This window comes from Trichosurus vulpecula, chromosome 6, assembly GCF_011100635.1.
Source record: "Trichosurus vulpecula isolate mTriVul1 chromosome 6, mTriVul1.pri, whole genome shotgun sequence".
NCBI lineage: Eukaryota > Metazoa > Chordata > Mammalia > Diprotodontia > Phalangeridae > Trichosurus > Trichosurus vulpecula.
Window position 1 is genome coordinate 31539733 of NC_050578.1, and position 16026 is coordinate 31555758.

The following is a 16026-nucleotide window of genomic DNA, read 5'->3' on the forward strand; positions in this document are numbered from 1 at the left end:
TTGGATTATTCTGTTCAAGTTCTGTTCAAAAGTCTGGTTGCAATAAATACTCTACTACAAAGCATGGAAATACAGGGTGGTTAGAATCCAGTTGATTGATTTAATTTTAACAATATATCCTATTGTTCCAATCCCATATTTCTTCCTTTGTAATTTGAAGTTTTTATAGATATGGGGGGAGGACAAATTAACTAATTCAGGTATTACTTGTGGATGAAAACATAGCTATAGTCATAGATTTAGAACTGGAAAGGACCTTAGGAGCCATTGAGTCCAATACCCTCATTTTACAAATGAGTCAACTGAGGCACAGGATTTAAACACTGCCTCTAAGTACAGTGCTCCATCTGCTACACCACAGAGCAGTTCCATTTGAGGAAATATTTCACTCATGGTTCCAAAGAAGATCATAAATCTCTTTGGATTTATTTCTCTCTGGTGTCTCAAAGCTTGAAAACAACTGGAGTTAGTATTAAAGGTGAGGTGGGATGATTTCCTGTCAGATCAATCTGTGTTCTTATCTTAGTTTTGCTGCTTTATCTGGAACACTGTGTTGTTTAGCAATTTTTCAGCTGGGTCTGACCCTTTGTGATGCCTTTTGGGGTTTTCTTGGCAAAGATACTGGAGTGGTTTGCCATTTCCTTCTCCAGCTCATTTTACAAATGAAGAAACTGAGGCAAGCAGGGCTAAGTGATTTACCCTGGGTCATAGTAAGTATCTGAGGCTGGATTTCAACTCATAGCTGTCTGACTCCAGGCTCGGCACTCTATCCACTTTCACACCTAGCTGCCCAACAACATCTCTGATATGGCCTTAGGTGACAGTGAATTCCATCATGGAGGCAATAAATTAAGAAAAAGAAAAAGCGAAGAATTCCTTTCTGATGATATTTTCTCCAGGAGACCTGTCTGGCTCCCCCTTAGCTCCCGGTGCTCTTGCCTCTAAGGTTACCTAGTATGACATATAGAAAGTTTGAGAGACGTTGCTTCTGGATGATTAATCATTTTATTAATCATGCTAATGGATAGTTAATAAAAGGGGTCAGTGGCACTTTTCAATGCCAGAGACCCCTCGTGGAACCCACTCAATGCTTATATGCCCTTGGAAGAGTGGCATCAACGGCACTCAACTCTGATTGACAATTAGAGAATGAATATTATAATGAGAGGTGGGCTTATTTTAATGAGAGTCTTGGAGACCTAACTCTGATCACTCAGTCTTGGTCAAATAGACTTATCTATACCCATGTCACCCTGCCTAGGGTAATCTAGACAAAAGGGGAAATCTACTTCTACCCAAACCTGTGTAGCTAAAACACGATGGGCTGGAATCCACCAGTTCACCTAAACTAAAATCTCTTTACCTTTTGATCAAGTTTGAGTTTTCCAGTTGGTTAGTTTCACCCAAGATTTCACCTTATTATGAGCCCTGCACTTCAAAGGCTGCCTGAATAAGCTACAGGGCTGATTTCTAAATGAGGAGAAGGAAAATGAGGAAAAGTCTTAGTTTTAATTCAATAATTGGCTATTAATATAGGAGAAAAATAATTATTTCTCTCACTTGTACCTACTTTGTATATTCTGATTCAATATACTTGTCATCTCCCTCACTGGAATGTAAACTCTTTGAGGGTAGGGACTGTTTTTGCTTTTTCTTTATATCCTCAGGATTTAGCATACATAGAGATATTATTTTATTAGTATGGGAATATGTGCTATTAGTATGAGTATATATTTAATTTTATTACTATAGGAAACTCCCAGGTAAGGAAACAAAGTTCCCCAGCCAATAAAAGCTGGCACAGTTTTTGCAATTTATAGTCTTGGAGGGTTGCCTAGAGTACCAAGTGACTAAATGATTTGGTCAGGTTTAGTTAAACAGCCAGAATGAGTCAAAGGGAGAACAGGAACCTAGATTTTCCTGGCCTTAGGGCCAGCTTTCTGTCCACAACCCTATACTGTCTCTCTCTAGGCACTGAAGCGTTGCTTAATGAATGCTCATTGTGAAATGTACAGAACATTTCGTAGAACATTTTCTATAACTGTTCAATGCCACAAATATTTCTAAACTTTCAACTATGAGAAATTCAGTAATCAACAGTGATTTACAAACATCATTAATGTTTGTATTATATTATTAAAGGATCATAGATTTAGACTGGGAAAGGACCTTATATTGAATTTCAGTTCTTTCATTTTAGGGAGGATAAGACTAGAGGTTAAGTGACTTGTCCAAGGTCACACAGGTAGGACTTGGCAGAACCAGGACCTGAAATCAGCTCTCTTGACTCCAAATCCAGTGTGTGGGTTTTCCCCCCTACTTTCCCATTTTAGTTCCTCATGAAAAGTATAATATTCAAATTGCTTTATTTTTGAGTGACGATTGTTTTCTCATCAGCCAGTCAGTAAACATGTGTTAACACCTACTATGTGCCAGGCACTGTACTAAGTCCTAGAGATATAAAAAGAGGCAAGGCAGGTGTCTAGGAGCTCACAGTTTAATGGGGGAGATAACAAGCAAAGAAAGATGTACAAAAAAAGCTAATATGGGGATAAGTAGGAAGTACCTAACAAAGGGAAGGGGCTAAAATAAGAGGGGTTGGAAAAGGCTTCCTATAGATTAGAAGTTGGGATTTTAAGTGGGACTTCAGGAAAGCCAGGGCAGCTAGGTGGTGCTGTGGGTAGAGAGCTAGGCCTGGAGTCAAGAAGACTCGCTTCCTGAGTTCAAGTCTGGACTCAGATACTCACTAGCCATGTGACCCCAGGGAAATCATATAAGCCTCTTTGCCTCATCTGTAAAAATCTGTAATAATGTAAAATTTAAAACTAAAAAATCTGTAAAATGAGCTGGAAAAGGAAATGGCAAACCACTCTAGTATCTTTGCCAAGAAAACCCCAAATGGGGTCACGAAGGGTCCCACTCAACTGAAAAAAAACTGAACAACAACAAAACAACAAAAGAAAGCCAGGAAAGCCAGGAAGTTGAGATGAGGAGGGAGAGCATTCCAGGCATGGGGATAGCCAGAGAAAATGCTTGGAAAAACAGAGATGGAGCGTCTTGTTCTCAATCAGGCACCGATCCTAATGTGGTGCTTTATTTATTTTATTTTCATATTTTATTTATTTTAAAAATAGTTTATATTTTATTTATGTTCTTGTTTACTTGTTTCCTTGTTTATTGTATTCTGTTTGGCATGGGGTTTGCCTTAAACTGTGATTGAAGAACCTATGTTTGTTGGGCCCCTACCATGATTAAGGCAGTACACTGGTCAGTGGGGATGCCATGTTTCAAGGCACTTATTAGGGAGATGTTACATGTTTAAAGACAAGGATAAGGAAACTGTACACAAAATAAACACAGTGATTTGGGGGTGGGCAGGGACATTAACTACTAGGGGTCTGAAGAGAGATGGTACCTAAGCTAAGCCTGGAATGGAGTTTGGGGTTCCAAGAGGCAGAGTGTTGAAGACATGAGGGACACAGCCTGAGTGAAGGCATGAAGGTGGGTGATTGAATGTCATGTATGCAGAAAATCTAGTGAGGCAGTTTGGGTGCAGCATAGAGTACATATTGGGAAGTATATCGTACGTAAGCAGTCTGGCAAGGTAAATGTGGAGCAAGGCTGGGATGAGCCTTTAATGCCAAAGAGAAGAATTTCTATTTTATCCTAGGGTTAATGGAGACCACCTGAAGGGTTGTGACAGGGTTGGACCTGGATTTTAAGATGAGAAATTTGGCAGCTGTGTGGATAGTGGACTGGGGAAGGGAGAGAGACTGGGTGCAGGGAGACAAATTAGCAGGCTATAGCAATAGTCTAGGAGGAAAAGGAAGAGATTCTGAACTAGGCTGGCTGACTGGGAAAAAGAGGATAAAAGCAATATATGTTCAGGATATGGATTCAGCCGGATCTGGAAGCTGATTAGATAGAAGGGATGAGGGAGAGTGAAAAGTCTAGAATGACCCCTAGGCTGTGAACTTGGATGACTAAAAAAATGATGGTATCTTCAACAAAAACTGGGAAGCCAGGAAGAAGGGTAGTTGAGTTTGGGGGAAAGAAAATAAGTTTTTACTTGGACCTGTTGAGTCTGGTATCCCTATGAAAGAGACATCCAGGTGGAGATGTCCAGCAGGCGATTGGAGATGTGGGACTGGAAGCTTGGAAGAAAGACAAGGGCTGAGTGTGCACTTGGGTGTCATCTATATGATGTATGCATTTTATTTCTATGAAAAATTGTAGACCTCTCGTACCATTGGAAACTGCTTTTATTAGTATATACTGACCAAATATTTAACTAGATGGGAATGAAGTTTTCTAAAGGTTCATCGAAAGGACATTTAATGATTAACAATGAATGTATTCTAGTGGAAAGTGTTTTATTCCATGACTCAAGAGATGGGCTGATTTTTTTTTTAGTTACCATTTTTTCTTAAATAATTGTTAATAAAGAGGCAGAATGATGTGGTGAAATAGAAAACTGGCCTCGGTCAGAAAGACCTGGGTTCTAGTCTTGCTTCTAACTCATACTAGCTGTGTGACCCTGAGAAAATCATTTATTCTCAGTGCCCCAAGCAATTCTCTGAGATTATAGATTAAGAGATGATGCTGAGCTTCATTGGTAGAGGGACTTCTTCCAAATCATAAATCTGGACCTGGAAGAGATCCAAACCCAAAGTCATGCAGTGAGTGGAACTAGAGGAATTGTGCCCTAAATTTGAATCCAATGACCCAAATCCTTGACACCAGGTGGAAAGGAATCCTGGAATGTTCTAAGATTATGAACTACTTCTCTCATTTGGAATGACCTAAATAATCTTATAACTATATAACAACAACAAAGACATACTCAGCATGCATACCCATGTGGGATTTAGAGATCTAATCTAAGCCTTTCATTTTATAGACAAGGTTACTTAGACACCCAGTGAAGTTAAGTGACTGTTCAAAGTCACACAGTAAACTAGTGCTCCTAACTCTAAATCTAAGCTTGGGGCTGACCAGATTTCCCTCATTCCTACCTTGCAGAAAGCTCCAGCAGTTCCTTGTTACTTTTAAGATCAAATCGAAAAGTCCTATTTGGCACTTAAAGCCTTTCACAACCTGGCCCCTTCCTATCTTTCCTATCTTCTTATATTTTATTCCCTGACACACTCTATAGGATCCAGGTACACTTGTTGGCCTAATTCAGGGGTGGGGAACCTATAGCCTTGAGGCCACATGTGACCTTCTAGGTCCTTGGGCCCTGCCTTTTGACTGAGTCCAAGTTTTACAAAACAAATCCTGTTATTAAGGGGCTTTGTTCTGGGAAGTTTGGATTCAGTCAAAGGGCCACACTTGAGGACCTAGAGGGCCACATGTGGCCTCCAGGCCATAGGTTTCCCACCCCGGGCCTAATTACTGTTGCTTCATCTTCAACACCTTTGCATATTCTCCATGCTGGGAATACCCTCTCTCATCATCTCTGTCTAAGTACCCTTGCCTCTTTCAAGACACTTTAAAACCAGCCTTTCATGGTCTCCCCAACTGCTGTTGCCTTCCCTTGAGCTCATTGTTCAGTCACGTCTAACTCTTTGTAAGCCTATAGGGGGTTTTCTTGGAGAAGATACTAGAGTCAGTTTGCCACTTACTGCTCAGTGGATTAAGGCAAACAGAGGTTAAGTGATTCACCCAGGGTCACACAGCTAGTAAGTGTCTAAGGCCAGATTTGAACTCGGGTCTTCCTGACTCTGAGTCCAGAGCTCTATTCACTGAGCCACCTGGTTGCTTCTCTGAGATTACGTTGGATCTATTCTGTGCGTATGTTATACATACCTAATTACTTCCATTCCTCCACTAGAATGTGACCTCCTTGAGGTCAGGGATGATATTTTTGTCTTTCTTTTTATCTCTGATGCTTAACCCAGTAGATCGCCAAGCCATTAATACATATTTATGGATTAATCATTTGATTGATTGATTGCAACTACATGATGCTGCAAGTCCTGAAATTTAATGGGTGAATCAGCTTCATACCTTTCCTAATGAAGGACACACCAATTATTAGTCACTAACAATAGGAAGGGATGGTGATGTGGGTCAGACCCATCCTGGGAATCTGCATCATTCTATACCCTTCAATTTTTCCTGTGACGCCTAGTGGAGACCCACAAGTCTGAGAAACAAGACTCTTACTCTGTTAGGTCATAAGGCTTTGCCCTGGTCTCACCGAATACAGACTTTGCCTTTTTTTTTTTTAAACCATGCTTCTATTAGTGGTTGATAAGTTTGGTTGTTGGTTGTTGTCCTTCATTCTCAAAGAGGACCAAAATGATATCACTATGGTAGAGTCAAGTTTCAATGTATCCAACTGTGGCTGATGAGACCAATATAAGCTTGGAATGCTCTAGCACAGATGGGGCACAAATAGTCCATGTGAACATTTGGTGTGGATACTTTAAATTTGGGCATCTTGCGTTTCCTTTGAGCTGTTTCAATTCTGCTTTGCTCGTAGAGCACCTTTTCTGATGTGGGAACACCATGCTGAATGGTCCAGTGCCAGGATCTCCAGTGTCACACAATCAATTCCAGAGTTCTTAAGAGAGACTTTGAGAGTGTCCTTGTATTGCTTCTTCTTACCCCCATGTGAACGCTTGCCCTGTGTGAGTTCTCTATAATATAGTCTTTTTGGCAAATGTACGTTTCATATTTGAACAACATGGCCAGATTTGCACTCTCTGAAGCAGAGTATGAATGCTTGGCAGTTTAGTTCGAGTAAGGACCTCGGTGTCAGGTACCTTATCCTGCCAGGTGATCTTCAGAATCTTCCTAAGACAATTCAAATGGAAGCGATTCAGTTTCCTGGCATGGTGCTGGTAGACTGTCCAGGTTTCACAGGCATACAACAGTGAGGTCAGCACAACAGCTTTGGAGACCTTCAACATGGTAGACAGTCTAATACCTTTTCTCTCTAACTCCTTTGGAGCCTCCCAAACACTGAGCTAGCTCTGGCAACGTGCGTGCCAACTTCATTATCAATGTGTACATTCCTGGAAAGTACACTACCAAGGTAAGTGAATTTATCCACAACATTCATCACTTCTCCATTTGCTGTAACTGATGGTGTGGTGCTGGTTGTATTTAAGTTTAAAATGAATAAAAAATTTTAAAAAGCAAGAGAATCACCTATGTAAAGGAGTGTTCTCTGCTGGAGTTTGAAAATTCATCACATGATACACAGTAATTAGATTTCTTGGAAATTAAGGTGCTTAAGCATGGTAAATGTATTAGTGTCCATTTCCTCTTTTTTCTACTTTGTTTTTGTTATTCCCAGAAAAGGACTGACTGAAGGGCCCGGAGAGCAACGTCTTACTGTGAAGAGCCGGGACCCTCTTCCTAAGCATTTCACCAAAAATGTGCAGGAAGCCATTCAGAATTATAGCTGGTAAGAATAACCCAGCAATCTCTTATGGATCTTAGAATGGAGAAATGTATGCTGGCTATGTGGAGGGGAGGTATATTAAGTGGAGACCTTACATTTATAAAAGTAAAGCATCATAGGGCATTTTCTTAGTGTTCAGAAAATGTTGTTAAGCTATTAAAGCTGAATACTTTGCTAATAAGACTTTTGGGAAACCATAGAAATATAATGATGGTAGAGTGCAGTATAGTATAGAATAGTATGACATATTCTATTAGAGTGTTTGGTTTTGTAGCATAGTATAGTATACTGTATATATCTGGGTAATATGCATATCACACAAAAGTGATATATATTATTGGATATAATGTTTATATATACGCAATATACAAAATTGTGTTTTTAATATAGATAATGTATAAACACATAATGTGCACACATACAGATATAAGCATGTATATACATATACGTATCCACACGTATATGCATGTATTTGTACACATGTGCATATGCACACATACACATACACATATACAGACAGACACATATGTTTTGCCAGACTTGTGATTCTGGCATATGTCAGGCAAGACTTAAACTCAGTCCTTCTTGTCTCAGAGGCCAGCTTTTTATCCATTACATCATACTGTCTCTCTGAAAATCATAGACAGGTTTTTGGAATGAACCTCAGAGACCATCAAGTCCAATGCTCTCATTTTAAAAAATGAGGAAACAGTGGCCCAGCGAGGTTATACTCTCAATGACCTATCTATAAAGCCTGGACCTGCGATTTCGTTGATATAAGGCACTTCCAAGAGGAAGAAAGTATTTTGCCAATGTAGGTTGGCTTCCTCTTTGCAATTTATAGTCTTGGAGGTTTGCTTGGATCAATGGAAGCTATGGTGGCTTAGCCAGGGTCACACAGCCAATATTTATCAGAGGCAGATCTTCTTGGCTTTGAGGCCACCTCTCTATCCACCACGCCACACAGGCTTTCAGCTATGTACTAAATGTAGAACTAGATTTAGATATGAGGTCCTTAATCAGGGGTCAATGAACTTTTAAAAATATTTTGCTAACCGTATTTCGATATAAATGACTTCCTTTATAATCTTATGGACTTTATTTTGAACATTTAAAAACATCATTCTGAAACGGAGGGGGTTCATACGCTTCACCAGACTACAGAAGGGGTCAGTGATACAAAGAAACTAAGAAGCCCTGCTCTAGATTATTAACTTGTATCTTATGATAGTTCTAGATACAGATAATATAACTATGTATAGATAGACATGAACTTAGATAAAGGTGTGGATATAGATGTAGTCAAGATATAGATATAGATATAGGCATAGTTATATATACAGGGATATTAGAAAAAGGATTGAATACTTTCAAGAGTTCATAGCATGTAATCCTCCAATATCAAACATAAAATCTTGTTTTGTTGTTGAAAGCCCTTTATAAACTGACCCTTTTCTGTCTTTCCAGTTTTTTTTACACCTTACTCCTCTAATTGTACTATTTGATCCAGTGACCCTGACATCCTTGCTGCTTCTGGTACATGGCACACAATCTTGACTGCAAGAGTTTTCACTAGCTCATCCCTAGGCTTGGAATGTTTTTTCTCTCATTTCTATTTTCTAGGTTCCCTGGCTTCCTTCAAGTCTCAGCCAAAGTCTCACCTTCTACAGGAAGCCTTTCCCAATCCCCCTTAATTCTAGTATTTTCTTTCTGTTGATTATTTCAAATTCATCCTGTCTAGCTTATTTATACATAGGTTTTTTGCATGTCATCTCTTCATTACACTGTGAGCTCCTTGGGTTTAGAGACTGTTTTTTGTCTTTCTTTGTATTCTTGGCACTTAGCACAATGATTGGCACATAGTGGGTCCTTAATAAATACTGATTGATTATTGAGAAATATAAGGGAATCTCTATAACTTGGTATACATACTCCTACACATTTATACACACACATGCATATATACATACACACACATGCACACACATATCATATATATTTATATGTGTATGTATATGCATACATGCACATATATACACACACACACATGTGTATATATATACATACTTATATCACCTAATTATCAAGTAATACGTTTTATAAAATGCTTAACTTTTTTGGAATAACTTTGAATTTTGAGAGTATATGTCATACATAATTTTACACATACATGCAGATAAATATCCATTTACCGAGGAGTTGGTTTTTTCCCCATGGATACTCCTTCTTCATGGGTTTCTTGTGGCTGAAAAGCCTTATCGACTGTTGGCCAGCCTTCTGGTGATGACCCATCCTGAAATTAACCAAAGTTGGTACCACCTCAGATAACAGCCACACATCAACCTTGTCGTTCCCGTACTTATCACCTTTCCTGCTTGCTTGAACCTTGACAGAGGCCTTCTGTTGGTGTAGCCTTATAAGTTCACCTCCATATTTTGATGAAGAATTGGGTCTTTAGGGGGAGGTTATAGATAGAGAGGTATAGTTCCAGATTGCAGATAGATACAGATGCAGCTGATTTGATGGGCTAAATGAGCCCAAGTAAAGCCAAAAAAGAAAAAAGAAATGAGTCACAAAAGGAATAAAACTACCCATGCATTCCTTTTCTCTCTAAATGTTATTCTTACACATCTGTTTTAATTTCTGCAGCGAATCTATTTCATCTCTCTTGTCGAGTGGGAACACCACCCCTACAGAATTGAATAATTCTTGGTCTGGAATACAAAGCGTTACTACTGAAAGAAGTGCGTCTACTGAACGAAGCTCAATCTCCTCTTGGACAGATGACGTATGTCAACGGGTATTTTATAGCTTACCTAGAAGTGATGTAGCATAGTGCATTGTCCCTGGAGTTGGGAAGGCTCCCAGAGTTCAGATACAGCCTCAGGCACTTACTAGCTGTGTAACTCTGAGTAGGTCATTTAAGTTTCCTCACCTGTAAGATAGCAATGGTAATAGTACCTACCTCGCAGGATTATTGTGGGGATGTACGGTTCCTGGTCCATAGTAATGTGCTTGATAAATGGTTTTTTCCTTCTATTTTTCATATCCTATGATCTGAATGCAGAATTTGAGGTGACATGATGCAATGGGAAGAACATCAGCTCTGAAATTAGAGAAACTGGGTTCAAATCTCTAACACTTGCTACCTCTACTATCTTGGCCAAGTCATGAAACCTCCCCAGGCCTCCTTTGTAACAATAGCTGGCATCTATATAGCACTTTAAGGTCTGCAGAACCCTTTACAAATATCATCTAATTTATCCTCAGATTAGTCAGCCCTGGGAGGTAGGTGCTGCTATTATTCCTGTATTACAAAGGGGGAAAGTGAGGCAGACAGTAGTTAAGTGACTTGCCTAGGTATCTGAGGTCAGATTCAAATTCAGTTTTTCCAGACTCCAGGTTGAGTGTTCTATCCCCAGCACCACCTAGATGCCTGGAAAATGAGAGGATACACTAGATGGCTTCTGATATCCCTTTTGGCTCTCATCTAGGATCCTATGAATAGACAACCTCTTAAGTTCCTTCCATATTTAGATCCAAGACCCAGATGGTCCCTATCTGCTCACAAATTTCAGGACAAACGTATCAATGTGATTCATGAGAGGAATTGGGTATTGTGGTATCTTCTAAGAAATTATTACCCCTACTAAATTCTCAGGTTATAGATACTTCCTTCCTAAGGAAATTACAACAAACAAACAAACTTCCACTTATGTTGCTGCTTTAGGAGTTCGATAAAGCCACAACAAAAAAAGTTCAGCAGTTATTCCGAGAGGTGGATGAAATGCTCTTTGAAGGGAAGATCAGTCCTCACTGCCAGAATCTGCAGGCCGAATGTGAAGAGTGGACTAGGAGGTCGCTTCATCTCAGGTAATGTTATTTTCTACAGTGGATGCTTTTTAGAAACATTAGTGGAAGAACCCTTTAAGCCGGTAAATGCATCCAAGATCTACAAATTGTTTACTTCATGGCAAAATCTTGGGAAAAAACGAAATATCTAAATAATTGTGTATGTTGTACTAAAGTAATATAGAGCAGAGGTCCAACATGTTTCCAGCCATGCTACCAAATGCATCTCCACTAAAATGTAACTGGGAAATATTTAACAAAACTAAAAAAAAAACCCTCAGTAGAACATTTTGTTGTTCAGTCATTTCAGTCAACGTCTGGCTCTTCATAACCACATTTGGGGTTTTCTTGGCAAAGATACCAGAGTGGTTTCCTTCTCTAGCTTATTTTACATATGAGGAAGCTGAGGCAAACAGGGCTAAGTGACTTGCCCAGGGTCATACAGCTAGGAAGTGTCTCAAGCTGAATTCAAACTCAGATCTTTTTGAATCAACCAGCTACCTACAACATAGAACATATGTCAAGTTATTATGTGATTTTCTGAGTCAAGATGTCCCCATAATGATCTTTATTTACGGTTTAGTGGTCCCCTTTTCTATTTGAGTTTGACACCACTGATATAGACAGCCTGTCTAATGCCTCTGTTGGAAGGCATAGCATCTATAATAAAAATTACATTTATAATAGTAATGAACTAGTCTGAACAAACATATTGAAGTTGGAGAACAAAGGAAGTACACAAAGAGAGGCTTTTCTGCCCTGAGTTCCCAGGTGGCTGCATATTTAATACTCCCCCAGCCCTAAAGGGAAAATAAAACTCAATCATTTGGAATTGCCTTCATTCTATATTATGTTATGTGGAAATCAGTCAGCAAACTTTTGTTAAGTACCTATTCTGTACTATGTACAGCACAGGATACTTAAGATTCAGAGGCAAGAGAGAAACAGCTTGTGCCCTCACTGGGCTATACTATAGTAAAAGGATTTTTAAAATCCTTTAAAAAGGATTGTGGTAGAAGAGAAATGCCCTCCCCTATGTCAGCTTTCTGGGGCAAAGCTCCAGTTTTCCCACCTTAGGTATATAGTTTGGTTACCTGATGAGGTAGTCCCAATATTAAATATATTAGTATAACAGGAGAGAAAGCATTCCCATACATGGATCTATTTTATTAATTGTATTTGAATTCCCAGTGCCTAGTATAGTGCCTGACACATAGTAGGTGTTAAATAAATACTTGGTGATGATACGTAATAGATGCAAGGTAACCATGGGAATAAAAGCTGGGCCAAAAATGGAAGGAAATTAATTTGCAAATTAATTTTCATTACATGGTATACTATTTTTCTTTACATGGATAGATAGATGTTCTAATGGCTTATCTTGTCTAGGTACTAAAAAGTCCACGTTTTCATAATATTATAAACCCCTTCACTACCACTTTGTGCAAGGGCCTAGGGGTATGTAATGATGCAAGTGTGTAAGAGAAATCAGGAGATATTAATTGAATATGTTTGTAATTACCCCCATTCAGGTGTACTACATAGAATAGGTAGCTGTCATTCCAAATAGAGATATGCAAAAGGTCAATGAATGAATGCCTAGAGATATCTGGATTGCACCATGGTTAGAGAGCTGGCCCTAAGGTCAGAAGAACTGGGTTCAAATCCTCCCTCAGACACTTGTTAGCTATGTGACACTGGGCAAGTCACTTAATCTATGCCTGCCTCAGTTTCTTCATCTGTAAAAAAAAATAATAACAGTACCTCCCTCCTAGGGTTGTTGTGAGGTTCAAATGAGATATAAAGTGTTTTGCAAACTTTAAAGTACTATATAAGTGATTACAGCATGTTATTTGTATGTTATATATATATAATATATACGTATGTATATATATATATATACATATAACTGTGTGTTATATGTTAAAAAGTATGTGAGCTTTGTGTATATTCTTATATTTTCTTATTTTTAAATCCTATACTTGTACCAGTGCATGTTGCAGGGGAAGTTCTGGGTGTAAAATGAGAGGACCTGAATTGATCTCTTGTCTTTGCTACTTACTAGCTGTGTGAGCCTCAGATTCCTCATTTGAAAAAGGAGAGAGTTGGCCTATATAAACTCTAAGGTCTGGTTTAGTTCTAAATCTATAATCCTATGGAAAAAAATCCTTTCCTCTCAATGTCTTTTCAACTATTACCATGTTCTCTATTTTTTAAAAACTCAGAATGATATTCTTCTTGTGACTATTTTAATAGCCATGATTATCTTTTTTTTTTTATATTTCACAGGGTTCTAGGAAAACAACTCATGCTTCCAACAGATGAAGGTTTTCAACATTTTCCAAGCAATATTGCTAGTTCTGTCCACATCAAATCCTCAGTTGATCTCTGTGAAAGGAATAACAGTCTTAAAGAGTATGTTTTCTTTTTTTTCTTTATGTTTTATTGATGCCTCCTGAGTGACATTTGTCATTTTCCGATGTGGTCCCTCTCCCCTGTCATAAAGCTGTCCTGTGTACCAAGCAAAGCTTCTAAGCAGACGTGATCACAAAGGACTGCACCTTGTAGCATGTACACATCATTCCATTTCTGTATTTGTCCATCTTGGCAAATGTATTTCATCATCTATTTTCTATGACCAGGATTGGTCATTGTGATTTATCTGAGTTCTGTTTTCATTGTATTATTGTAGTCTTTATAAATGCTATTCTCCTAGTGTTCTGGACCCAGCTGACTCAGGCCAGCTTCCTGGTGAGTTTGGGTTTGCTGCTGGAATGAAATGAGGCATTTGTGGATCAATCAGCAATTAACAAAAGGAGATTTATTTAGTCAAGGAGGGAAAGGAAATATATTCAACAAGGATATACATTGAGGACACTCTGAATTGATTCGGCTGAGTGATGTTCCCCTGCTTCTGAGTTGTCCATTGTGGTTTGCCGGCCAAGTATCAGAGGTTCTTGTGGCTCTCTCTGCTTAGGTGAGCAGGAAGTCACAGCAACAGCCTGAGCCAGTCAAGTCTTGATGATGCTTAATGTATATGAGGTTGAGGGGTTATGATTTTGCTTCCACCTCATTTGGTGTACTTTTCTTCACTCTATCATTGCTTCTATGAGTTATTCTAGAAAGGTTTATTTTACTTGTGATCATCTCTCTGTCTGTCCAATCAAGACTTGGTTGACATTCAGTAACTATTGGCAGATCAACACACCAGAAAGCTGCACCACTGAGGGAAATTTGAATTTGGGTAGAAGATCGGGAGAGAGCAGCTTCTCAAAAATCCCTGTTTTGAGTATGAGTTAGATTAGGGGGTCCGGTTAAATGGCTTTGGCTTAAAGCCCCTGTCTTAAAAGGACTGGAGAAGAATATTCCTGGTAATGCTATAACTGGAAATTCTGATGCTCATTCATTTGAGGAGAATGGGGTAGAGACTAATTTACCTCAGTTAGGAGCATTTGTGCCATGAAAGGGGACTGTCTCTCAGAGAGCCTTATCTCCATCCCTTGGAGTATTGATGAGGAGAAGTAGTGTGCTAAAGATAAAAATTTACTGATTTTGGAGTCAGAAGAGCTGGGTTCAAATTTGGCCTCTGACACTTACTATCTATCTATGTGACCTTGGGCAAGACACTTAACTCTCTGAACCTCTATTTCCCCATCTGTAAAACAAGGAGTTTGGTTAGATGACCTCTTCTAACTCTAAATGATCCCTGATCCCTTGAGCCCTGTCTCTTGATCCTCTAATCACTGGGAAGAGGAGGGAAAAGTGAGTCCATTGTAATGTTGGTGCCCGCATAGTGTGGTGGCCTAGGTCCAGGTGAGGTAGCAGGTACAGAGATTATGCAGGGATCCTGAGGATTGTGGTGAAAGAGAAATGCCCTCCCCTATGTCAGCTTTCTAGAACAAAGCTCCAGTTTCCCCACCCTAGTTATATAGCTCGATTACCTGGTGAATTAGTTCCAATATTAGAGGAACCTCACAGTGGCACAAAGAGCAGGGTGGTGTTACTCCAATCTATCACAAGGTGAAGGTAGGAACAGAATTAAAGGATAAAGCCTGCCTGGCAGTCTATTCCTGCCCCAAATCCCTTTGAAATGAGGGGAGGCTGTTAGGTGGGTAATATTCAAATAGAGTTCTCCTGCTCAGGAAAGAAGAACTGGACCTCATAGAGTGATCCGAGTTTATAGAAAGTCTCTTAAGGATTTTGGTTTTTGAGGGGTGAAGTTTGGATTTTATCTTATTTTTAAAAGTGTATTTGTTTCTTCATATATATATATATATATATATATTTCTTCAAAATATATACATGTATTAATGTATATTTTTTTTTCTTTTTGGGGGGCAGGACAATTGAGGTTATGTGACTTGCCCAAGGTCACACAGTTAGTTCATGTGTCAAGTGTCTGAGGACAGATTTGAACTTAGGTCCTCCTGACTCCAGGGCCAGTGCTCTACTCACTGCACCACCTAGCTGCCCCAATGTATGTTTCTTTAAAGCATATTTATTTCTTTAAAATATATTTATTGATATATTTCTTCAAAATACACATTTATTAACATATTTAAAATATTCATTTCTTCAAAGTACACAATTTATTAATGTATATTTCTTCAAAATATATTTATTTCTTCAAAATATACATTTATTAATATATTTAAAATATTTATATCTTCAAAATGTATGCTTTTATTTATATTTCTTTAAAACATTTATTTCTTTAAAATATATTTATTAACATTTCTTCAAAATATATATTTATTAAT

General features: G+C 38.7%; 1 protein-coding gene across 2 annotated transcripts in view; it reads left to right on the forward strand.

Moving 5' to 3' along the window:
- FAM149A (family with sequence similarity 149 member A) overlaps positions 1-16026 on the forward strand; it is a 91752-nt gene that overhangs the window by 33552 nt on the left and 42174 nt on the right. For both annotated transcript variants that reach the window (XM_036764826.1, XM_036764827.1), the window contains 4 exons: positions 7307-7417; positions 10064-10202; positions 11145-11287; positions 13556-13681. In XM_036764826.1, coding sequence (XP_036620721.1) covers positions 7307-7417; positions 10064-10202; positions 11145-11287; positions 13556-13681 — 519 coding nt within the window. The remainder of the gene's footprint in view (positions 1-7306; positions 7418-10063; positions 10203-11144; positions 11288-13555; positions 13682-16026) is intronic.